Genomic DNA, 25,797 nt, shown 5'->3' on the forward strand with positions numbered 1-25,797 from the left:
AGACGGGGTTTCACCATGTTGGCCAGGATGATCTCAATCTCTTGACCTCATGATCTGCCCGCCTCGGCCTCCCAAAGTGCTGGGATGCTGGGATTACAGGCGTGAGCCACCGCGCCCGGCGAGACTGAGTCTTAAAAAAAAAAAATTCATGCAAAGACAACACAAAAACTAAACAATAAAATCTTGTCTTCTGGGAAGAAATGAGACTTGTTACAGAGTTGCCACTAAGCCCTGTAGGGCTGGTGGAGACAACCCCATTTTACACATTAGTTCATAGACTTCGGTTGTGACTTGCTTGAGGTCACCCAGCCAGTGTGTCAGAGCCTGATTTTCAATCCAGGGCTGTTCTTTCCACTGCTATGCAAGATACCTTCTGTTTATATTTTTGAGGGAGACAACAGAGATGAGAAGAATTTTGTAACAATAAAATAAAGAAATGGAGGAGATGAATATGCTGATGGAGAAGGAAAGAGGCCCCAGCTTCTGCAGTGCCTTTGTTATTCCTAATCCTTTTCTGATCGTCTAGGGGTGCACTGCCTCTCCATTTCTCAGGTATGCCACTGATTCCACTTGTATTAATCGGCACTCAAACGACTTGTCCAAAACTGAATTGATCTTACTGACTCTGCCAACATTTCAATAATTGCAACTCCAACCTTTCGGTTGCTGAGATAAAGACTTTCTAGGTATCTTTTATTCTTTTTTCATAACACACATCGGTGTATCGGGAAGATTAAGAATTCACTTCTCACCAGCTGCTGGTCCAAGCCATCACAACACAGTTCCTCCAAAGTCCTTAGCAATGCTCAGAGCCTCTCCTCCTCACCTTACACTTTTGATTGCAGCTGCCACCACTTATCCCCTGTTCACTCCTGCAGTCGTCAAAGAGCCCAATGCACTTCTACCTCAGGGCCTTTGCACTTGCAGCTCTCTTTGTCTGAAGAGCTTTTTCCCTAGGTATCAGCAGGGTTAACACCCTTCCTCATCCAGGTCATGGCTTAACTGTCTTCTCAGCGAGGACTCCTGGCCACCCTATTTCACTTTATTTTTTGAGACAGCGTTTTGCTCCTGTCACCCAGGCTGGAGTGAAAATGGCGCGACCTCGGCTCACCGCAACCTCTGCCTCCCGAGTTCAAGGGATTCTCCTGTCTCAGCCTCCCGAGTAGCTGGAATTACAGGCGCCTGCCACCAAGCCCGGCTAAAATTTTGTATTTTTAGTAGAGACGGGGATTTCACCATGTTGGCCAGGCTGGTCTCAAACTCCTGCCCTCAGATGATCCACCCGCCTCGGCGTCCCACATCTCCAGGCCTGGGATTACAGGAGTGAGCCACCGAGCCCAGCCTGGCTACTCTATTTTAAACTGCAATTTTTCCCCTTCAATGCTTAGTTTTTCTCCACAGCACTATCACCATTTCATATAGTATATGTTTTTCTTCATACTGACTTCCCTTGGAGAAGGAAAACTCCACGAAAGCAAGGATTTTTTTGTCAGTTTTTCATTGCTATTTCCTCAGTGCTTAGACATGCATCAGGTCCAAAGTACATGATTAATGTTAGCTGAATGAACAGCAAGAGCAACGGAGGAGTCCTGAAATACACAGCAGGAATCAAGGATAACTCTAGCCTTGCTTCTATGGCCAGGGTCCTTCATCCCAACCTATTATAACTAGAAAAACTAGATCGAGCTCCTCAGAACCCAGGTCGACGGCTGCAGAGCCTTCGATCTTCCGAGAACGAATGGCGATCACTCTTTATGGTTCTCTGTGAATTCCAGCTGGAAGGCGGTCCCTTTTCGCGCCCCACGTCAGCGCCGGACAAGCCCCGCACCCGAGCGCCCCGCTCCGTGCAACATCCGGAACGTTTCGGCTTGGCCGCAGCGCGCGGCGGAAGGACTTCGGGGGTCGCACCTAAAGCAGCGGGGCGGAGCTTCCGGCTGAGCTTCCTTCCAGCGGGGCCGGTGAGTCCACGGGTGGAAGTCTGTGAGGCGGAGAGGTGGGGCAGGCCATCTGGCTAGCTAGGCGGCTAGGAGGGTTTTCGTGGCAGAGAACAGAGGCTGAATTGCCCTGCCTGGGTTTGTAGGAAAGGTGGATGTCAGGGAGCGTGTGAAGGCAGAGGAAGGTAACTTTCGACTGGGGAGCCGCCCAGCAGCATTGGAGGCTGCAGGCCCTCCCTCCCTAAATAAAAGCGCGACTTTTAGAAATGATGATTCGGGGTTCGAGTTTGTGACCCGATTGAGAGAGTGACCAACCTCTGACCCTGAATCCCATACCTGAAAAATAAGGACAATAATGACCCTTGCCAGTTTCATAGTACTTGGTAGGGTAAGATGTGGGGAAAAGCTTCTTACATCGCCATGTTTGGTGCTCTCATTTGTCTGCAGGTAACATTCCGAGCTCATATAACGGGAATCACACCAGTAGGCCTATGCTGAGGAATGTGGATTGCCTGGGGTTGGATTCTAGGAAACAGACCACTGATTTTATATGTAGTCCTTTGATGTGATCAGCCGAAAGTCTCTCAGTTTCTATTTTTGTTTATTTATTTATTTAGAGACAGGGTCTCCCTCTGTCACCCAGTCTGGAGTGCAGTAGTGAACACGACTCACTGCAGCGACTCTCCTGGGCTCAAGCCACCCTCCCGCTTTACCCTCCCAAGTAGCTGGGACTAAAAGCCCTTGCCACCTCGCCCAGCTAATTTTTTGATGTTTTGTAGAGACGAGGTCTCACTTTATTGCCCAGGCTGGTCTGGAACTCCTGAACTCAAGTGATCCTTTTGCCTTGGCCTCCCAAATTGCTGGGATTACAGGTTTGAGCCACTGTGTCCTGCCAATAATTTAATTTTAAAAACATTGAGAACATTGCCACGCCTGTAATCCCAGCACTTTAGAGACTTTTCCCATCTCTACTAGAAAGTAATCGGATTGTTGGATCGACATACATGTAGCCAACAAATATATGAAAAAATGCTCAACATTACTGATCGTTAGAGAAATGCAAACCAAAACCACAATGCAAATCAAAACCACAAAACCATCTCACCACCAGTCAGAATGAGTGTCATCAAAAGTCAAAAAATAACAGATGTTGGCAAGGTTGTGGAGAAAAGGGAATGCTCCTCCACTGTTGGTAGGAATGTAAATTAGTTCAGCTACTATGGAAAGCAGTTTGGAGATGTCTCAAAGAACTATGTTTAATTTTGTCTTTTTCTTTTAAGAATTATGAGCCATAGCATTTACCCATTTATAAATAATGTCATTTAAAAACTTTTGATTTTGAGAAAATTTAGACATACACAAAGATGGAGAAATAGTGCAGCGAATCACATATTTCACTCAGCTATAATAATTAGTTGTATCTAATCTTATTCAGCTACACCCATACTCCTAACAATTCTACAGTTTGTCATGTGACGAATTTATAAAGCATTTTTGTTCCTTTACAAATTGTAAAAAGATGCTTATTTTTATTGGTGCCAAGTGTGTGTATAAGTGTTCATATTATTTCTTGGAAATGAGAAATGGAATTCTATAAGGATTTTTATCTAATGACAATTATTGAGTAAAATACAAAGAATAAGATGACCTGGCATTCTGATTTTTTTTTTTACTTTATGTATGTGTCTAATTTTCTAATTTAATTAGATGCATTTTGTAACAAACATCTTTAGATAACTTACATTCTAATGGTTTTTACAGATTATTGAATAATAAAATACATTTTTAAAAAAATGGATGAAGAACCTGAAAGAACTAAGCGATGGGAAGGAGGCTATGAAAGAACATGGTAAGGAGAGCATTATTGCTCTGTCTTTTAGATGTTGTCTTTTTTTTTTAACAACTTTATTAACATATATTTTACATATGTTAAAATTACCCATTTCCAATATACAATTCAGTAATTTTATTAATAGAAAATTTACTGAGCTCTGCAGCCATCACCATAAACCAGTTCTAGAACATTTTAACCACTCCAGTAAGATCCTTCATATCCATTTACAATTAATTTCATTCCTAATTCCATCCTTAGGCAATCATTAATCTACTTTTTTGTCTCTAAATTTAATTTTTTCTGGACATTTCACAAAAATGTGACCATATACAGTCATGTGCCGCATAATGATGTTTTGGTCAAAGACCGAGTAAATGACAGTGGTCCCATGATATAATACTGTATTTTTACTGTGCCTTTTCTATGTATGTTTAGATATATAAATACTGACCATTGTGTTACAGTTGTCTCAGATATTCAGTATAGTAACGTGCTGTACAGGTTTGTAGCCTAGGCGTGGGATAGGCTATACCATCTGGGTTTGTGTAAGTATACCCTATGATATTCACACAATGATGAAATTGCCTAACAATGCATTTCTCGGAATGTATCCCTGTCAGTAAGCACTGCATGACTGTAATAAGTGGTCTGTTGTGGCTGACTTTCACCTATTTTCAAGACTTATCCATGTTGCAGCGTGTATTAATACTTCATTTTTTATTGCTGAATAGTATTCCCATCTATAGTTATGCCACATTATTGTTTATCCTTTCACTAGTCTGTGGATATTTAGATTCTTTACAGTTTTTGGCCGTTAGGAAAATGCAGCCATGAGTACTCATGTGTAAATCTTTATGTGGAGATATATTTTCATTTCATTTGGGCTAGTAATCATTTTAGCTTATCTTTTCAAACAAATAATTATGACTTATAGGGAGATTCTTAAAGAAGATGAATCTGGATCACTTAAAGCTACAATAGAAGACATTCTATTTAAGGCAAAGAGAAAAAGGTATGTAACCTCTTCCCATGTGTGTTAAAAAGGTAAAATATATTCATTTTAAGCCTTTCTAGCTATAAACACTCCTCAGTACTTCATTTCAGCTGTGTTTCAGGGAGCTGACCTGTTGCCTTCTGACCATGGGGAAAGAACTAGCCACCTACCCTTGCCTCAGCAGGAAAATGGTCTTTAGAGACTATCTATAATACCTATAATTATGTGTATTCCATAAGTTAATCATTTACTCCACTAAAAAATGCACATTACGACATTCTTAATCAGAATTAGAAAAAAAGAAAAAGCAGGTCAATTGGAAAGTTGTGTTTATTTTTTTGTGTAGGGGATAGTATATGGAATTCCATTAAAATGTCTGTATAATTTTAACAGAATATTTGAGCACCATGGACAAGTTCGACTTGGAATGGTATGTCATTATTTTTTCTTTTACTAGTACAGAACTAATTTGGGTTAGAGAAACATTCTAGCTTACTAGAAAAAACAATAGCAAAACAACAAACTTTTCTAAGTAATACATTAAAAATATATGCATAGAATATATAATTATTAAATGTCATTTTTACTAGTCAAAATGGCACTTGAGGTGTGAGCACAGTGGCTCACACCTAATAATCCCAGCACTTTGGGAGGCCAAGGTGGGAGGATTTTTTGAGCCCAGGGGTTTGAAACCAGCCTGGGCAACAAAGTGAGACCCAGTTTCTACAAAACAAAACAAGTACTTGAAATTGGCCCTTTCTTTTTTCTGGTAGATGCGTCACCTTTATGTGGTAGTAGATGGATCAAGAACAATGGAAGACCAAGATTTAAAGCCTAATAGACTGACATGTACTTTAAAGGTAAAATTTAAATTTATACTAAATCATTTAAATTTGTACTAAAATCAATTTAATTTTTACTAAAAAAGTGGGGAAGAACACTGGATTCTAAAGGATATTTTTGAAGAATGCAATTAAAAAAAATTTTTTTTTGCTTTGTAGTTTTAGTTAATACTAATGATAGCTAGGTAGAAGTACTACCAGGTCATTTAAAGAAATTATAAACCAACATAGCTAATTATTTGTATTTTTAATTTCTATCCTCCCACCCCACATCAGGATCTTGCTTTGTCAGTTATTCCTTTTCTTTATTGAATCTTCATTCTCCTTTGCCTTACTTAAATCTTTCTCCTCAGATTACAAGCACATTCATATTATTCCTTTTTTTTTTTTTTTTTTTTTTTTTTTTGAGACGGAGTCTCGCTCTTGTTACCCAGGCTGGAGTGCAATGGCGCGATCTCGGCTCACCGCAACCTCCGCCTCCTGGGTTCAGGCAATTCTCCTGCCTCAGCCTCCTGAGTAGCTGGGATTACAGGCACGCGCCACCGTGCCCAGCTAATTTTTTTGTATTAATAGAGACGGGGTTTCACAATGTTGACCAGGATGGTCTCGATCTCTCGACCTCGTGATCCACCCGCCTCGGCCTCCCAAAGTGCTGGGATTACAGGCTTGAGCCACCGCGCCCGGCCCACATTCATATTATTCCTAATTCAACAAAACCTGTTCTCAGTTCTGCTCATTCTCCCATCTCTCTTCATTGGATCTTTCCCTTGTTTAAATTTTTTTCTGGCACATCCAAATGGTTCCACCTTTTAAAACCTAGCTCAAACCTATCTTATCACCCACCATTTCAAATTAAGGTTTTTATTATTTAATATTTTTATTAACATAGTTTGAAAATCTGTAAGTTTGCCGGGCGTGGTGGCTCACGCCTGTAATCCGAGCATTTTGGAGGCCAAGGTGGGCGGATCACCTGAGGTCAGGAGTTTGAGACCAGCCTGACCAACATGGTGAAACCCCATCTTTAAAAAAAAAAAAGAAAGAAAATCTGTTATGTTTAAAAGTCATGAGAAATGAGGCTTGATAAACAGGTTTCACAAACATCAATTGGACATGTTTTATACGGTTGTTATTTTGCCTTTATCTAGTATGTCTTTTTTTTGTTTAAACAGTTGTTGGAATACTTTGTAGAGGAATATTTTGATCAAAATCCTATTAGTCAGGTACGTATATCAGTGATAGAATTCAGAATTAGATTCCTATTTTGCTGCCAAATGTTATTTATTTATTTATTTATTTTGAGATGGACTCTCGCTCTGTCGCCAGGCTGGAGTGCAGTGGGCTGATCTCGGCTCACTGCAACCTCCGCCTCCTGGGTTCAAGCAATTCTACCGCCTCAGCCTCCCGAGTAGCTGGGACTACAGGCGTGCGCCACCACACCCAGCTAATTTTTGTATATTTTAGTAGAGTCAGGGTTTCACCATGTTGGCCAGGACGGTCTCGATCTCTTGACCTCGTGATCCGCACGCCTCGGCCTCCCAAAGTGCTGAGATTACAGGCGTGAGCCACCGCGCCTGGCCGTAATTTATTTTTTAAAAATTGGACATGTATTTTGTGAATTACCCAGATTGTTTAACCAGTTTCTGGCATACTTATCAATGAAAAGCATAGTAACTCTAAAAGTTAAACAACGTACAGTGAACTCATAGCTAAATTTATTTGCCAAAAACACAATGAGAAAAAGTTTCTCACATGTTGCTTCTTACTTTTGTGTTACTAGCTTATTTTAGCTATATAAATTCTTTTTTTTCTGCCCCAATATTATCTACAGGAATAGTTATATGTATTCTTATTGGGAGGAAATAACTTATTATATTAATAATAATTTTTGTTTTTATTTCAAGATTGGAATAATTGTAACTAAGAGTAAAAGAGCTGAAAAACTGACTGAACTCTCAGGTATGCATAAAATTACCTTTACAGGACTCAAGGACTTTGCTTTATTTACCCAACCTCATAACTCTGTTTCTATGGCTGCTTAATAAGTAATGTGAAGGCTTCCTTTGTGCTCTCTAGGTGAAACAATTTAATAACATCTTCCCCGCCATTATATTCTTAGGATATAAGGTTAACTATTTTAAATTGAATTCTGCATAGTGGTAAATAATATTACACTGAATATAAATGTTTTTATTTAAAATCGATATGTGCTTATCCTGAAAATATTAAAATATAATTATTGTAACCATTTATAAAATCCAGTTAATCTTAAAATTACATTCTTAAAAAGTTAAGCATCTAATTTAAAAAAGAAAACACACAAAAACTGAACTATAGCAATTGCTAATGAATCAATTTTTCTGCTTCCATGACATACCTAACTGAATTTTAGTTTCAAAAGATAGTAATGGCAGTTTTTATTTGCTTTGGTATATGTACTGTTATAAATTAGCAACACTGATTCTATTTTATTTTCCGTGAAATACACTATCCCTTAAAAATGGTTCTCAACCTTTTATCTTTGTCAACACACATAAGGGAAATGACTACTTTCTTCATCAATAGTTTTTCATTATGACTGTGAGGAGTCAAATGTACATTGGCCTGGAGTGATCCAAGAAACTTAGTTGTAAGTAACCAAAAGAATGTCAAACTAGCTTAAGTGCAGAAGGACAACTTTTGGCTTATGCTCAAAGGTAGGCTGATTTCATATATAGTTGCTGCATATGTTGGGGTCCTGGCTTTGTCTGGCTTCATCCTCTGATAGATTTTCTGGAATTTGAAAAGATGTCTCTTAATAGTCCCAGTCTACATGGTACCAGTAGCCTATGGCTTCAGCACAAGTCTAGGGAGGACTCCGATTGGCCTGACTTATGATCTGCCCATCCATGAACAAAGTGACCAAGGAATGAAGTATTTTGTTTGTGTGCTTGGATTACCTGCCTATGCCCAGAGCAGGATAGAAGTAGGGTCAACACCACATGAACTAAGCAGGGTTGTTATATAGTGGGAGAAGGATGGTTCCTCCAAGGTAGGTATATAGGGTCAGTCTTCCTTCCTCTCAGTTTACTTACTCCAAATAACCTGCAGTTTTCTTTTACTTTCTTTCCCCACGCCCCCCACCCCCACCCCCGCCAAAAGCAAGAAGTCTCTTACTCTGTTTCCCAGGCTGGAGTACAATGGCTCACTGCAATCTCTGCCTCCCAGGGTAAAGTGATTCAAGTGATTCTCCTGCCTCAGCTCCCCGAGGAGCTGGGATTACAGGTGTGTGCTGCCATGCCCAGCTAATTTTTGTATTTTTAGTAGAGATGGGATTTCATCATGTTTTTGTCAGGCTGATGTGGAACTCCTGACCTTAGGTGATCCACCCGCCTCAGCCTCCCAAAGTGCTGGGATTATAGTTGTGAACCACCATGCCCAGCCTCAGCAGTTTTCTATGGATGTTAGTGAAGTCATATGTATAAAGATGAAAAATTCTCTGGAGATTCTGACGGCCTCTGAAGGCACCTTTTTTAAACCACGCTGACACTATTGTGGTGTGCTTTTTTTCTTATACCCGTAACATAGTGGGAGATTAAAAATCATTTTGTATGATATGGTAGGAAAGTAAGTAGATAGCCAGATCTAGGTTTGAGTGCTGCTGGTTCTGTAGTTAAGTAGACATATGTCTTTGGGCCAATCATTTCACTAGTTTAGATTAATTTTCTCACTTATAAAATGTGGGATTTGGACTTAGCAAGGTACTTTTCATCTCTAAAATTTATGAATCTAAAATACTTGCAATAAATATTAAATATTACAAATGGTTAGTATTTTAAAACTTATTCAGATGAATAAAAACTCTAGGGAGCTCGAAGTTGTTGAATAGACAAAGAAGACATAATTCACACAGAAAAAAAATAAAAAACCAGAAATTAAATAAGAGAAACTAGTGATCCAAAAAAAACTCCACCCAATTCCATGGTATTTTATTATTTAATATATTTTAAATGAGCAAAAATAAGTTTCAAAAGCAATGTGTTGCTTGTGGAACCACAGAGAAACTGTTATTTATAGTGCTGATAGTCTTATAAATTACTTTAATATTTTTTAGAAAAGCATAAAAATTGCTCCTGAAATTATATTTAGGAAATGTTATGGAAGGAGAATGATCACTCTACATAGATATTCTTTGCAACATTATGTATAATAGTGACAGATTAGAAATTGAATGTTTAATAGTGTAGAAGTACTTTGATGAATTATATTGTAATTATATTGTATGATAAAACCAATTTAATGATACTTAGATTATTGATTGATACAAAGACAGTGCTGAAATGGAAAATGTTTACAGAATACTATATTTCATTGAACCTCAGATTCCATCAATTATAAGATATTTTTATGGGCCATTAAGAAGAAAAAGTCCTGGTAGTTAAATTTTAACACAATATCAAATGATATATGAATTGGTTGTACTAGCTTCTTGGTAATTTGACTGTCTGTCACTTTGGGGGCCTGGCGTGGTAGCTTACATCTGTAATCGCAGCACTTTGGGAGGCTGAGACAGGAGGATTGCTTGATCCCAGGAGTTCAGGACTAGCCTGGACAACATGGCAAAACCCCGTCTCTACCAAAAATATACAAAAAAATTTAGCCAGGTATGGTGGCGGGCACCTGTAGTCCCAGCTACTTGAGAGGTTGAGGTGGGAGGATGATTTGAGCCTGGGAGGTAGAGGTTGCAGTGAGCCAAGATCGCCCCATTGTCCTCCAGCCTGGGCAACGGAGCCATATCCTATCTATAAAAAATTTTTATATTAAAAAGAAAAAAAAAGAATTTGGCAGCTTTTCCCCCCTTCATTTGAATTGCTTGGTATAAGATAGACAGTCTTTTCAGATGCTGTTTGGTAGGAGCAGATAACACAGCTTTGTCTCTTTGTGGGAATGTTCCTTTCTTAAGTCTTGTAAAGCTCTTAATTTCTTACCTCAAGAAAAATACAGAATTGCATACATTCTTTCATTAATGAATATTTGCTTCATTGATAATAAATTTATGCCTCACTGCTGTGTTCCACACCTTTCTACATAAAAATATAGGCTTTTGTATTAACAACCTATCTAAAAGCATTTTATTGTTTGTTTGTTTTTGAGACAGAGTTTCGCTCTCGTTGCCTAGACTGGAGTGCAATGGTGCAATCTCGACTCACTGCAACCTCCCGTTCCTGGGTTCAAGTGATTCTCCTGCCTCAGCTTCCCAAGTTGCTGGGATTACTGGCATGCGCCATAATGCCCGGCTAATTTTGTATTTTCAGTAGAGATGGGGTTTTGCCATGTTGACCAGGCTGGTCTCGAACTCCTGACTTCAGGTGATCTGACCACCTTGGCCTCCCTAAGTGCTGGGATCACAGGCATGAGCCACCACGTCCGGCCCTAAAAAACATTTTGAATGGCAGTTAAACTCACTATAAAGAGGACAATGTACATAATGCAGTTGAAGCAATAGCATATGAAGACTTCTTTGTAGGTTCACATATGAGCAGGCAAAGATAACTATATTACAAGTGCTGCTGGCTACCAGTGATTGTTAAACACGTGCTAATTTCAGAGATGTTAAAATGTGAAAATGTATTGGTCTTAAAAATGATGAAATATGGAAATATTAAGAGTAAAAATGCACTCTAGATTAATATTATTTTAAAATATGCTAGTCTATAAGGAGATTATTTGTATTTATAATATATAGGATTTTATTAAAAGATTACTTTTATTTTAGGAAACCCAAGAAAACATATAACATCTTTGAAGAAAGCTGTGGATATGACCTGCCATGGAGAGCCATCTCTTTATAATTCCTTAAGCATGGCTATGCAAACTCTAAAGTTAGTATTATACATTTTTTATAATTGTTTTAGAAGTTTTTTAAATGAGTTAAGTTAAAATGATGTGTTAATATGGGGCCCATAAACCCAGCTATAACAAAATTGTTAAGTAGGAAAAATATGTAATGTCATTTATGATGTTTAATATGGTGTTGGTTGGTAATTTTTATTTTACATGTTAGTAGGATATTGTTAAAGGTTTTATAAAAGTATAATTTAAAACTGTGCAGTATCAATAGTACAAAAGAAATATGTTGAAAAAAATTTTATTAAAATGAGATTTAGTGTAGTATAATAATTGTAAGTTGGTTGTACCTTTATTAACATTTATTAATTTATTTTGAAAGTAATGGTCAAAACCACAATTACTTTTGAACCAACCTAATATACCTATAAATTAATAGCACTCTTGCATGGCAAGTTCAGCTATATGGAATAAAGCTAAGACCCCAAAGGAAATACTTGGTATAGTTAAAGCTCATGTGTTTTTTTTTTAGACAGAGCCTTGTTCTGTCACCCAGGCGGGAGTGCAGTGGCACGATCTCAGCTCACTATAACCTCCACCTTCTGAGTTCAAGTGATTCTTGTGCCTCAGCCTCCCTAGTAGCTGGGATTACAGGTGTGTGCCACCATGCCCAGCTAATTTTTGTATTTTCAGTACAGATAGAGTTTCACCATGTTGGCCAGGCTGGTCTTGAACTCCTGACCTCAAGCGATCCATCCGCCTCAGCCTCCCTAAAGCTTATGTATTTTATCTCTGGATAGTCTGCCCTGGCTCAGACCTTATACCTTTACATGATAGATAGTTTTGAAGTGGATGAGAATGAGGTAACACATGTAATAGAGGTAAGTACAGTAGCAGGGTCTACCAGTAAGAGCTGAGAAAATAACAAAGAAAATATAAACAGAAAAGCAATAACTAACTGATAAACTTGCTGCAGAAAGCATAGAAACCACTAATTAGTATAAGTGAAAACTGGTCACCACAAATCCACAAGCTATCATTTTAGTTAAATGGCATACAAGATTAATGTTTATGATTATTATGACTCTGAATTACTATAAGGTTAAATTACAGTAATCCCCCCTTATCTGCGGTTTCACTTTCCATAGTTTTAGTTACTCTTGGTCTGAAAAATACTGAAAATTTTAGTAATAAATAATTCATAAGGTTTAAGTTGCATGCCATTCTGGGTAGTATGATGAAATCCTACACCTTACCTCTCTGCCCTGCCCAGGACGTGAATCGTCCCTTGCTCCTGCAGATCCATACTGTATATGCTGCCCACCCATGTAACGGCCTAAGTCATCAGATTAACTATTATTACTGACTGTCAAACTATTGCAGTGTTTGTGTTATTTTACTTAATAATGACCCCAATGTGCAGGAGTAGTGATGCTGGCATATTATTTTAATTGTTCTATTTAGTTATTGTTGTTCATCTCTTACTGTACCTGATTTATACATTAATCATAGGTGTTTATGTACAGGCACACCTCCTTTGGTTGTACTTTGCTTTATTAGACTTCTCAGATAAGTTTTTTTTTTTTTTTTACAAACTGACAGTTTATGACAACTCTGTGTTGAGCAAGTCCGTTGGTGCTATTTTTTTTAACAGTGTGTGCTCACGTCATGCCTCTATATCACACTTGGTAGTTCTTGGAATATTTCAAGCTTTGTAAATTATTGTTATATCTGTTACAGTGATCTGTGATCAGTGATCTTTGATGTTACTATTGTAATTATTTTAGGGCACCACAAACTGGGCCCATATAAGACAACAGACATAATTGATAAGTGTTATGTGTGTTCTGACTGTTCTACCAACTGGCCATTTCCCAGTCTCCCTCCCTCTGGGCCTCCCTATCCCCTAAGACACAAAAATATTGGAATTACACCAATAACCCTACAGTGGCCTCTAAGTGTTCAAGAGAAAGGAGGAGTTGCATGTCTCGCTTTAAATCAATAGCTAGAAATGATCGAGCTTAGTGAGAAAGGCATGTCAGAATGCAAGATAGGCTGAAAGCTATGTCTCTTGTGCTAAACACTTAGTCAAATTGTGAATGCAAAGGTAAAGTTCCTGAAGGAAATTAAAAGTGCTGGGCCGGGTATGGTGGCTCTTACCTGTAATTGCAACACTTTGGGAGGCTGAGGTGGGAGGATCACCTGAGGCCATGAGTTTGAGACCAGCCCTGGTAATATAACAAGACTCCCTCCGACCATTTCTACCAAACAACAAACAAACAAAAATAGGCACAGTGGCGAGCATCTGTAGTCCTACCTTCTCAGGAGGCTGAGGCAGGAGGTTTGAGCCCAGTAGTTCGAGGCTGTAGTGAGCTATGATTATGCTACTATACTCTAACCTGTGTAGATAGAGCAAGATCCTGTCTCAAAAAAATTTTAAAAAAATGGAAATTCAAAGTGCTACTTCAATGGACACATGAATGATAAGAAAGTGAAACAGCTTTATTGCTGATACAGAGAAAGTTTTAATGGTCTGGATAGAAGATTAAAGTAGCCACAATAGTCCATTAAGTCAAATCCTAATCCAGAGCCAGGCCCTAATTCTCTTCAATTCTGTGAAGGCTGAGAGCAGTGAGGAAGCTGCGGAAGAAAAGTTTGAAGCTAACAGAACTGAGCTCATGAGGTTAATGAAAGAAGTAATCTCTAAGTGCAAGAGGAAGCAGCAAGTGCTGATGTAGAAGCTGCAGCAAGTTATCCAGAAGATCTAGCTAAGATAATTGATGAAGATGGCTACACTCAATATCACGTTTTCTTTTTCTTTCTTTTTTTTTGTTGTCGTTTATTCGTTTTTTTTTTGAGACGGAGTTTCGCTCGTTACCCAGGCTGGAGTGCAATGGCGCGATCTCAGCTCACCGCAACCTCCGCCTCCTGGGTTCAGGCAATTCTCCTGCCTCAGCCTCCTGAGTAGGTGGGATTACAGGCACACGCCACCATGCCCAGCTAATTTTTTGTATTTTTTTTAGTAGAGACGGGGTTTCACCATGTTGACCAGGATGGTCTCGATCTCTTGACCTCGTGATCCACCCGCCTCAGCCTCCCAAAGTGCTGGGATTACAGGCTTGAGCCACCGCGCCCGGCCGATTGTTGTTGTTTATTCTTGAGACAGGGTCTCACTCTCTGTCACCCAGCCTAGAGTGTAGTGGTGCGATCATGGATCACTGCAGCCTCAAACTCCCAGGCTCAAGCTGTTCTCCCACCTCAGCTCCCCAAGTAGCAGGGACTTCAGGCATGTGCCACCATGCCATGCCCAGCTAATTTTTTTTTTTTTTTTTTTGTAGAGGTAGGTTCACCATGTTGCTCAGGCTGGTCTTGAACTTCTGGGCTCAAGCGATCCTCCTGCCTCAGCCTCCCAAAGTGCTGGGATTACAAGTGTGAGCCACTGCACCTGACCTCATATTTTTAATGTAGATAAAACAGCCCTCTGTTGGAAGAAGATGCTGTCTAGGATTTTCATAGCTAGAAAAAGTGAATGCCTGGTTTCAGAACTTCATGGGATAGGCTTCCTCTCTTGTTAGGTGCTAATGCAGCTGGTGGCTTGATGTTGGCACCAATGTTTGTTACCATTCCGAAAATCCTAGAGTCCTCAAGAATTACGCTAAATCTATTCAGTCTGTGTTCTGCAAATGGAATAACAAAGCCTGGATGATAGGATGTCTGTTTACAGCATGGCTTACTGAATATTTTTAAGCCCATTGTTGAGATCTGTCTCAGAAAAAAGATTTATTTCAAAATATTACTGCTCATTGACAATGCACCCAGTCACCCAAGAACTCCAATGGAGATGTACAAGGAGATTAATGTTATTTTTTATGCCTACTAGCACAGCATTCATTCCATAACCCTTGGATAAAGGAATACTTTGATCTTTCAAATCTTGATTATTTAAGAAATACATATCATAAGGCTGTGACTGCCATAGATGGATCTGGGCAAAGTACATTGAAAATCTTCTGGAAAGGATTCGCCATTCGAAATGCCATTCATGGAAGGTTGTCAAAATACCTACACTGGCTGGCTGTGGTGGCTCAAGCCTATAACCCCAGCACATTGGGAGGCTGAGATGGGTGGATCACTTGAGGTCAGGAGTTCAAGACCAGCCTGGCCAACATGGTGAAACCCCGCCTCTACTAAAAATACAAAAATTATCCGGACGTGGTGGCACATGCCTGTAATCCCAGCTACTAGGAAGGCTAAGGCAGGAGAATTGCTTGAACCCAGGAGGCAGAGGTTGCAGTGAGCCGTGATCATGCCACTGCATTCCAGCCTGGGCAACAGAGCAAGAGTCTGTCTCATAAAAAAAAAAAAAAAAAAAAGAATATCCCATAAACTTAGTTGGTAAAGCATCAGTGGGGTTTCAGAGGAATGAAAGGTACTATTGTGAATAAAATGCTATCAAACAGCATTACATGCCATAGAGAAATCTTTCATAAAAGGAAGAATTGACGCACGTGGCAAACTACTTTGTCTTATTTTAAGAAATTGCCACAGCCATCTCAACCTTCAGAAAGTATCACTCTGATCAGTCAGTGGCCATCAACATCAAGGCAAGACCTCCCACCAACAAAAGATAGTATTCACTGAAGGCTCAGTCGATTTTTAGCATTTTTAACAATAAAGTAATTTTAGTTAAGGTAGGTACTTTTTTTTTTTTTTACATATAATGCTGTTGCACACTTATTAGACTACAGTATAGTGTAAACAGAACTTTTATATATACTAGGAAACCTGAAAGTTCATGCAGCTTACTTTTTTGCAAATATTTATTGTGATATTTGCTTTATTGCTGTGGTCTGGAACCAGCCCTACAGTATCCCCTACAGTATCTCCAAGGTATGCTGTATAGGGAAAAACATGGTATAGTTAGCCCTCCAAATCCTGGATTCTGCTTCTGTGAATTCAATCAACTACATATCAAAAATATTTGGAAAAAAATTGTACCTGTACTGAACAAATAGACATTTTTTTCTTGTCATTATTCCCTAAACAATAGAGGATAGCAATTATTTACATAGCATACGTCGTATTAGGTGTTATCAATAATCTAGAGATGACTTAAAAATGTATGGGAGGTTGTGCATAAGTTATATGCAAATACGCCTTTTATTTATTTATTTATTTTTGAGCCGGAGTCTTGCTCTTGTTGCCCAGGCTGGAGTGCAATGGCGCAATCTCGGCTCACCTACCACAACCTCTACCTCCCGGGTTCAAACAATTCTTGTGCCTCAGCCTCCCAAGCAGCTGGGATTATAGCATGTGCCACCATGCCCAGCTAGCTTTTGTATTATTAGTAGAAACGGGGTTTCTCCATGTTGGTCAGGCTGGTCTGGAATTCTTGACCTCAAGTGATCTGCCCGCCTCAGCCTCCCAAAGTGCTGGGATTACAGGCATGAGCCACCACGCCCAGGCTACTACACCATTTTGTATCTGGGACTTGAGCATCTGCAGATTTTGGTATCCAGAGGAGGGCCTGAAATCAATCTCCCAAGGATACTGAAGGACGACTGTATATATAAGGTTCAGTACTATCCTTGATTTCAGGTATCCACTGGGGGTCTTGGAATGTATCCTCTGCAGGTAAGAGGGGACTACTATATAGTGTTTGAAAAGAAGTGTGTGTTACTATTTTTAAGCCACATTTATACACTTTAAAGCTGATCCATGTGATATTGCCACATTTTAGTTTAAAGTTTATCCATATGATGTTGTTGTATTTCTTAGTGTATACTTTAGACTTTGTATGAAACAAACCTACTAGAATGTAAGCTGCATGATGTTGGGAACCTTGTTTATCACTCTATCCCCAGAACTTGAGAGTGTTCAGTAAATGTTTATTGAATGAATTAATTAATAATGTTTTTAAGTACATAGCTCATTTTAGAAAAATTGACATTAAAGTATTTAAAATATGCTCACAACCTTTCCTTGCATTGTTGAAACAAATGAGGTATGCTATAGCCTGAATGTGTAATCCTATGTATACTATTCTTTCTGGGTAAATTTTTTGGTAGTGTAATTTGTTGTATCTAATTGGAGTGTATTTTGTCTTTCTTTTAAGACATATGCCCGGACATACAAGTCGAGAAGTACTAATCATCTTCAGCAGCCTTACAACTTGTGATCCATCTAATATTTATGATCTAATCAAGGTAGACCAAAAAATCAAAACCAAAGTTACAACTCTAAAGAGAATTCTATAGCAATTTTATTTATATATATATATTTTTTGTGTGTGTGATCCATCTTTGTGGTAGATGTAGTGAATTTATCACTAGTTTTCAGAGCATTCTTTATTTTTCAAATACATTAATTCTTAAATGTTTTTCTTCTTTCCTAAAACTATCTATCTACTTGGATTTTATGAAGACCCTAAAGGCAGCTAAAATTAGAGTATCTGTTATTGGATTGTCTGCAGAGGTTCGAGTTTGCACTGTACTTGCTCGTGAAACTGGTGGTATATATTTAATATCTTTAATATTTATTCATAATTACTATGTAGGAAATAATCTATTAAATTAGGATGTTTTAATCTGTTGTGAGCTATTAAAGTAGTCTAAAATATGGTTAGTCATCTTAAATATGTAATTAATTCTATAAGAAATCATCTCAAAATGCAAAGAGTTTTCAGTACTTATGTCAGTATTTAGAGGAAGTGTTATAACTCTTGGAAAACTGGAAGTTTTACTGTATGTTTTACTTTATAAAGATTTTGTAACTTGCCTTTAATTAAATTGTAATTACAAGCCAGGCATGGTGGCTTATGCCTGTAATTCCAACACTTTGGTAGGCCAAGGCAGGAGAATCACTTGAGGCCAGAAGTTTGAGATCAGTCTGGTTACCATACTGAGACCTGTCTCTATTTATATGTTAAAATAATAATAGTAATAATAATAAATTGTAATTACAGTTATTCCTAGAGAAGTTGATTTAGATATATTATTTACATAAGGTTTTAAAAGTGATGATTTAACTAAAATTATTATTTTGAAAATTTACATTTTCAGATGATAAAACTTTTACAAGAATTACATAGAACGTATATTTCATTATGTCTACGAAACTGGTTTTTTTTTTTCTTTTCATCTTGCTAGGCACATACCATGTTATTTTAGATGAAAGCCATTACAAAGAATTACTCACACATCATGTTAGTCCTCCTCCTGCTAGCTCAAATTCTGAATGCTCACTTATTCGTATGGGTAAGTGTTCTTATGTTTTTTAAAAATACATATCTTAGCTCAAACTATGCTATTTTTGTTTTTGCACAAGTTATTTTAACATTGAGTAATTTTTTAAGGAAAAAATATGCTCGTTGAAACAATTTTGGAAAGCACAGAGAAGTTAAAAAAAAAAAAGGAAACATATTAAAGCTACCAGTAGTCTTGTCACCCAGAGAACACTGTTCACTTTCTTTATTTATTTTTTATTTTTTATTTTTTTTGAGACGGAGTTTCGCTCTTGTTACCCAGGCTGGAGTGCAATTGCGTGATCTCGGCTCACTGCAACCTCCGCCTCCTGGGTTCAGGCAATTCTCCTGCCTCAGCCTCCTGAGTAGCTGGGATTACAGGCACGCGCCACCATGCCCAGCTAATTTTTTGTATTTTTTTTTTTTTTAGTAGAGACAGGGTTTCACCTTGTTGACCAGGATGGTCTCGATCTCTTGACCTCGTGATCCACCCGCCTCGGCCTCCCAAAGTGCTGGGATTACAGGCGTGAGCCACCACGCCCGGCCCGCTTTCTTTATTTTTAAGGCTAGAAAAGTATCAACCGTGTTTATAGAAAAATGCTTATATTAAGAAATTTTTAAAATAAGCTACAAAGGCCGGGTACAGTGGCTCATGCCTGTACTCCGAGCACTTTGGGAGGCCAAGGTGGGTGGATCACCTCAGGTCAGGAGTTTGAGACCACCCTGGCCAACATGGCGAAACCCCGTCTCTACTAAAAATACCAAAAATAGCAGGGCATGGTGGCGGGCATCTGTAGTCCCAGCTACCTGGAAGGCTGAGGTAGGAGAATTGCTTGAACTCAAGAGGTGGAGTTTGCAGTGAGCTGAGATCACGCCACTGTACTCCAGTCTGGGCGACAGAGCAAGCCTCTGTCTCAAAAAAAAAAAAAAAAAAAAGAAGAAGTAAAATAAGCTACAAAATCCTCTGTACTGTCTGATCAAAGCTGTGTAATACAAACTGTGCAAAGACAAAGCTTGCAGGGAAGTACACCAAATTTCTCAAAGGAGGGGAAATGATTGGTTTTGGATCACTTTTTTAAAATTTTTCACGCCTGTAATCCCAGCACTTTGGGAGGCCTAGGTGGGTGGATCACGAGGTCAGGAGATCAAGACCATCCTGGCCAACATGGTGAAACCCCGTCTCTACTATAAATACAAAAATTAGTTGGGTGTGGTGGCATGCACCTGTGATCCCAGGTACTCAGGAGCCTGAGGCAGGAGAATTACTTGAACCAGGGAGGTGGAGGTTGCAGTGAGCTGAGATCGCACCACTGCACTCCAGCCTGGTGATAGAGTGAGACTCCTTCTCAAAAAAAAAAAAAAAATTTTCTTCTATTTTACAAAAAAAAAAAAAAAAATTTTTCTTCTATTTTACAAAAATGTTGTGATGAAAATGTATTACATTTGTATTGAAAAAAGGTATAACTTTTAAATAGAAAAAGAATCTCCTTATTTAATATATATATTTTAAAATGTCAGCAAAGTAGAATGCTTTTCAATTTTCTTTTTGGCCTTTTGTATTACTAGTCAACCTCTCTTTTCCACTGTCTTCTCATGTGTTTAATGATGTCAGTAAGTATCTACTTTATTGTGTCTTGCAAGGATTGAGTTAATACAGATGAAGCATTTAGAATAATGCTTAATGTAAACATTCAATACAGTTTGGGTATTATGTTGGCTAATCTTTTTGATTTACTGATATATTTTCTTATACCTTTAAAGTTATTTAAATTTATAATTTATTTGTTAGAGTCCTTTAGGAATATTAACCCTTTCTCAGTTACCTGATGCAAATATTTTTCTAGTTGGTTATTTGCCTTTACTTTTATTTATTTGTTTTGATATGTAGATACATTTAAAATTTTTATGGAATAACTCTTTTTAAAAATGGTTTTTGCGGCCGGGCGCGGTGGCTCAAGCCTGTAATCCCAGCACTTTGGGAGGCCGAGGCGGGTGGATCACGAGGTCGAGAGATCGAGACCATCCTGGTCAACAATGTGAAACCCCGTCTCTATTAATACAAAAAAAAAATTAGCTGGGCACGGTGGCGCGTGCCTGTAATCCCAGCTACTCAGGAGGCTGAGGCAGGAGAATTGCCTGAACCCAGGAGGCGGAGGTTGCGGTGAGCCGAGATTGCGCCATTGCACTCCAGCCTGTATCAAGAGCGAGACTCCGTCTCAAAAAAAAAAAAAAAAAAAAAAAAAAATGGTTTTTGCTTTTCCTGAGCATGTTTTCAGAATTTAAAATTATATATAGAAAACATTACATGAAAGATTTGAGCATTCCAAAATTTTAAACGTAAAAGTATAAACTTAGATAAAATGAAAATGTACTATGATATGCTTCAGTTGTATCAGAAATGATGTAAAAAGTACAACCTCTTTAAAAAGTAATGTTAATTATTATTAAGTTAGAAAATATATAGCTGGGCATGGTGGCGGGCATCTGTAATCCCAGCTATGTGGGAGGCTGAGATGGGAGAATCACTTTAACCTGGGAGGCAGAGGATGCAGTGAGCCAAGATTGCACCACTGCACTCCAGCCTGGGCAACAGAGCAAGACTCCATCTCAAAAAAAAAAAAAAAAAAGAAAGAAAGAAAAGAAAACATATATATGAACTTCAGAATTTGAAGTCATACATATAGATAGGTCTTTCCCCCATTTCCTCTACTTTTTCTTGTAGCTTGGAATTAGTCAGTTTCATCATGCTATAATAAGCTTATCTAAGAGGCAGAAAAGTGATATTTTGTACAACCTTATGAGCTTTTTGATAAGAACATTTTTAGGTTCTTAGTCCTAGAATTCTGCTCCTTGCTTGGAAAAATAAAGTAATACATTTTCTTCTATGAAGGATTTCCTCAGCACACCATTGCTTCTTTATCTGACCAGGATGCAAAACCCTCTTTCAGCATGGCGTAAGTAAAGACCTTGAAATTATTAGTGATAATGTTTTTACATTTTTAGTTCCTTCTTTTAAGTTATAAATTCAAAAGCTAGGCAATGAAGACTATCTCTATATAATTCTGTGGAATGATCTTATTACTAAGTAAAACAATAAGTTTGAGAGAATTTTGTCATATGCTACTAATCACCTAAGAAGAAAGTAGAGATGTAAGTGGATATATATACTTGTTTATGTTAATAATAAAAACAATAGTATGGAAATAATACAAATTTTAAAAGGGGTTGGAGAACTTTTTTTTTTAATGTTTACCTCCGTGAGTGTGTAGGGAAAAGCAAAGGGATAGACCCTAGACTTTTTTGAATGCATCACTTTATGACAGGTATTCATTCTGAGAAATGCATCGTTAGGTGATACTATCATTGTGCAAACATCACAGCGTGCATACCTAGATAGTGCAGGCTACTATGCATCTCAGTTATATGGTATAGCTATTGCTCCTAGCCTGCACATCTATACAGCATATTACATGCTGAATAGTGTAGGCAGTTGTAATACAACACTTCGTATTTATGTAACTAAACACACAAAAGGTGCAATAAAAATATGGTATTATCTTATGGGACCACTGTCATATATGTGGTCCATCATTGACCAAAATGTTATATAGAATATTAGTGTACCTTGTTTTTTTGTTGAGTTTTTTTTTTTTAAATAGGATTCTCGCTTAGTTGCCCAGGCCATGCAGTGGTGTGATCTCGGCTCACTACAACCTCTGCCTCCTGGGTTCAAGTGATTCTCTTGCCTCAGCCTCCCGAGTAGCTGGGACTACAGAAGCACGCTGCCACACCCGGCTCATTTTTTTTTGTATTTTAGTAGAGATAGGGTTTCACTGAGTTGCCCAGGTTGATCATGAACTCCTGAGCTCAGGCACTCCACCACCCTTGGCCTCCAAAAGTGCTGGGATTACAGGTGTGAGCCATCGCACCCGGCCTCCTATACCTTGTTTTAACTTTAGAGCTTTATATTTTACATAATTATAAAACAAAATTAAATTTAAGAGAGTTATTCTTAAAAATCACAAACAAGATTTCTGCCTCCTGCCAAAAAGGTGTAACAGGGACTACATTTACCTTCCTGTCAAAAAAAGCAGACAAAACATACAAAACAGTGGTTTTCAGACACTGGACAACAGGCATTGCCGATAATGATCGCTGAAAGAAAGGAAACAGATGAGTCCTAAGAGCACTCCAGCTTATCACCTCTGGAATTTCCAGGCTGCAGACAGAGCCTGGAGATGTTGTTGAGTTGAAGAAACAAAGTTCATCTTTCAAGGAGGCTGAGATGGCGATAATTTTACAGGTCAGAATACTGAAGAAGAAAGATCTGCACAGTGAACTCTCTGGGGATCTGCAGAGACTTGCTCATGAGTCAGCAGCTGAGTGTTGATCACATTTTTGTGAGGAGACTACTGGAAGTCAGGGAAAGAATCACTGGGAAGCAGCAGACAGAACAATTCCCAGAGCTCGTACAGGAAGATTCATGTTCTTGCCAGTCTGTATGGAAAGACCTGTTAACATGACAGGCATTGAATAGAGTCCACAGTAATGGGATCAGATTAATCCATCACAAGAACTGGAACCAGAGGTCAAAAAAAAAAAAGAAAGAAAGAAAATTCTAGACTAACGGCTATTCTGGACCAGCCTAATGAAGCTTAAAAGCAAGTTTTGAACAGATTAAACTATTTCCAATTTACTGAAGTATCTTCTAGAACAAGCCCTTAAATATTTAAGGGAATTTAAAAAATCCAGCACAAAGCAAAATTCACAATGTCAGCTAATCAGAAATTACCAGGGATGCAAAGGAAAAATATGATCTGGAAAACAGAAAAATCACAGAATGGAAACATACCCCCCAGTTGATAGAATTAATAGACAAAGGGTCAGGTGCGGTAGCTCATGCCTATAATCCTAGCACTTTGGGAGGCTCAGGTGGGTGGATCACTTGAGCCCAGGAGTTCGAGACCAGCATAGCTGACATGACGAAAACCATCACTACTAAAAATACAAAAATTAGTCAGGTGTGGTGGTATACAGCTGTAATCTCAGCTACTTGGGAGGCTGAGATAGAAGAATTGCTTGTACCCAGGAGGTAGAGGTTGCAGTGAGCCAAGATCGTGCCATTGCACTCCAGCCTGGGTGACAGAGCAAGACTCTGTCTCAAAAAAAAAAAAAAAAAAAAGTACTGGTAAGACAACAATTATAAATGTACTCTGTTCAGGAAATTAGAGAACATGATAATGGTAAGAAGAGATATGGAAGGTATAAAACAGACCCAAATCAAACTTCTAGTGATGAATAGCACAGTGTTTTAGATGAAGAATACATTGGATGAGATTAACAGCAGATTAGACACTACGGAAGAAAAAAATTAGTGAATTCAAGGATAGTAATAGAAACTTAAAGAGAAGGGCTGGGTGCAGTGGCTCACATATGTAATCCCAGCACTTTGGGAGACCGAGGCAGGCAGATCACTTGAGACCAGGAATTTGAGATCAGCCTGACCAACATGGTGAAACCCTATCTCTACAAAAAATACAAAAATTAGCTGTGTGTGGTGGCACATGCCTGTAATCCCAGCTACTCAGGAAGCTGAGGTATGAAAATTGCTTGAACCCAGGAGGCAGACGTTGCAGTGAGTCGAGATTGTGCCATTGCACTCCAGCTTGGGCAAGAGTGAGACTCTATTTCAAAAATAATAATAATGAAGAGAGGGGAAAAAAATAAATGTAGCATAATTGAGCTATAAGACATACTCACAGATTTTAAAATAAACTTTTAGGCCAGATACGGTGGCTGACATCTATTTTTTTTTTTTTTTTTTTTTTTGAGACGGAGTTTCACTCTTGTTACCCAGGCTGGAGTGCAATGGCGCCATCTCGGCTCACCGCAACCTCCGCCTCCTGGGTTCAGGAAATTCTCCTGCCTTAGCCTCCCGAGTAGCTGGGATCACAGGCACGCGCCACCATGCCCCATGGTGGCTGACATCTATAATCCCAGCACTTTGAGAAGCTGAGGCAGTTGGATCACTTGAGGCTACGAGTTCAAGACCAGCCTGGTCAACATAGTGATTCCCCATTTCTACAAAAACTTACACAATTTTTTAAAATATAGATTTTTTTTTTTTTAGTTGGAGTTTTTGCTCTCGTCACCCAGGCTGGAGTGCAGTAATGCAATCTCAACTCACTGCAACCTCTGCCTCCTGGGTTCAAGCAGTTCTGCTTCAGCCTCCCAAGTAGCTGGGATTACAGGCCCCTGGCTAATTTTTGTATTTTTCTTTTTTTTGAGATGGAGTCTCGAACTGTTGCCCGGGCTGGAGTGCAGTGGCATGATCTCAGCTCACTGCAGCCTCTACCTCCCACGATCAAGCAATTCTCCTGCCTCAGCCTTCCAAGTAGCTGGGATTACAGATGCGTACCACTGCACCCGGCTCATTTTTTTTGTTTTCATATTTTTAGTAGAGACGGAGTTTTACTGTGTTGGCCAGGCTGGTCTCGATCTCCTGACCTCAGGTGATCCGCCCGCCTTGGCCTCCCAAAGTGTTGGGATTACAGGTGTGAGCCCCTGTGCCTGGCCAAAAATACAGACTTTTAAATAGATTTTTTTTTTTAAAGACGGGGTTTCACCATGTTGGTCATGCTGTTCTTGAACTCCCGACCTTAGGTGATCCACCTGCCTTGGCCTCCAAAGTGCTTGGATTACAGGCGTGAGCCACCATGCCCGGCCTAAATAGATATTTAGATAGTGTCAGGATTTTAAGATCAAGGTACTGTGCTTTCCTGCTCTAACTTTTCAGATCTTTATATATTACCTTTTTCACCCTACAGGCATTTGGATGGCAATACTGAGCCAGGGCTTACATTAGGAGGCTATTTCTGCCCACAGTGTCGGGCAAAGTACTGTGAGCTACCTGTCGAATGTAAAATCTGTGGTAAGAAACCAACTATTCATTATTCAGTAAATCTTGAATGACTTCTTATCTGTATTGCTGCTAAAATGCATGTAAATGTTAAGTTATTCATATGTTTCTAGATTTAATCAGTGCAAAGAGAAATAGGTTACTTTTTAAATTGTTATAAGTATAAAAGTAGCATTCTAGTTTCCTGATCCTTTTTCTGAAAAAAGTA

The 25,797-nt window shown here is 38.8% G+C and overlaps 1 protein-coding gene across 10 annotated transcripts in view; it reads left to right on the forward strand.

Moving 5' to 3' along the window:
• Positions 1-1,916: 1,916 nt before the first annotated feature.
• LOC105723934 (general transcription factor IIH subunit 2) overlaps positions 1,917-25,797 on the forward strand; it is a 38,975-nt gene continuing 15,094 nt past the window's right edge. For 2 of the 10 annotated variants that reach the window (XM_012462203.2, XM_064376036.1), the window contains exons 1-13: positions 1,937-2,119; positions 3,696-3,783; positions 4,703-4,780; positions 5,156-5,192; positions 5,536-5,622; positions 6,774-6,824; positions 7,506-7,560; positions 11,357-11,462; positions 17,543-17,633; positions 17,851-17,938; positions 18,576-18,683; positions 21,561-21,624; positions 25,498-25,601. In XM_012462203.2, coding sequence (XP_012317626.1) covers positions 3,728-3,783; positions 4,703-4,780; positions 5,156-5,192; positions 5,536-5,622; positions 6,774-6,824; positions 7,506-7,560; positions 11,357-11,462; positions 17,543-17,633; positions 17,851-17,938; positions 18,576-18,683; positions 21,561-21,624; positions 25,498-25,601 — 925 coding nt within the window. In that variant the 5' untranslated portion in view covers positions 1,937-2,119; positions 3,696-3,727. Of the gene's footprint in view, positions 2,120-2,148; positions 2,382-3,695; positions 3,784-4,702; positions 4,781-5,155; positions 5,193-5,535; positions 5,623-6,749; positions 6,825-7,505; positions 7,561-8,778; positions 8,866-11,356; positions 11,463-17,542; positions 17,634-17,850; positions 17,939-18,575; positions 18,684-21,560; positions 21,625-25,497; positions 25,602-25,797 lie in introns of those variants that run through there. The other 8 variants (XM_064376032.1, XM_064376033.1, XM_012462202.2 and 5 more) reach the window with 7 other exon arrangements.

This window comes from Aotus nancymaae, unplaced genomic scaffold (assembly GCF_030222135.1).
Source record: "Aotus nancymaae isolate 86718 unplaced genomic scaffold, 86718_ANA_hifiasm-v0.15.2.pri h1tg000014l, whole genome shotgun sequence".
NCBI lineage: Eukaryota > Metazoa > Chordata > Mammalia > Primates > Aotidae > Aotus > Aotus nancymaae.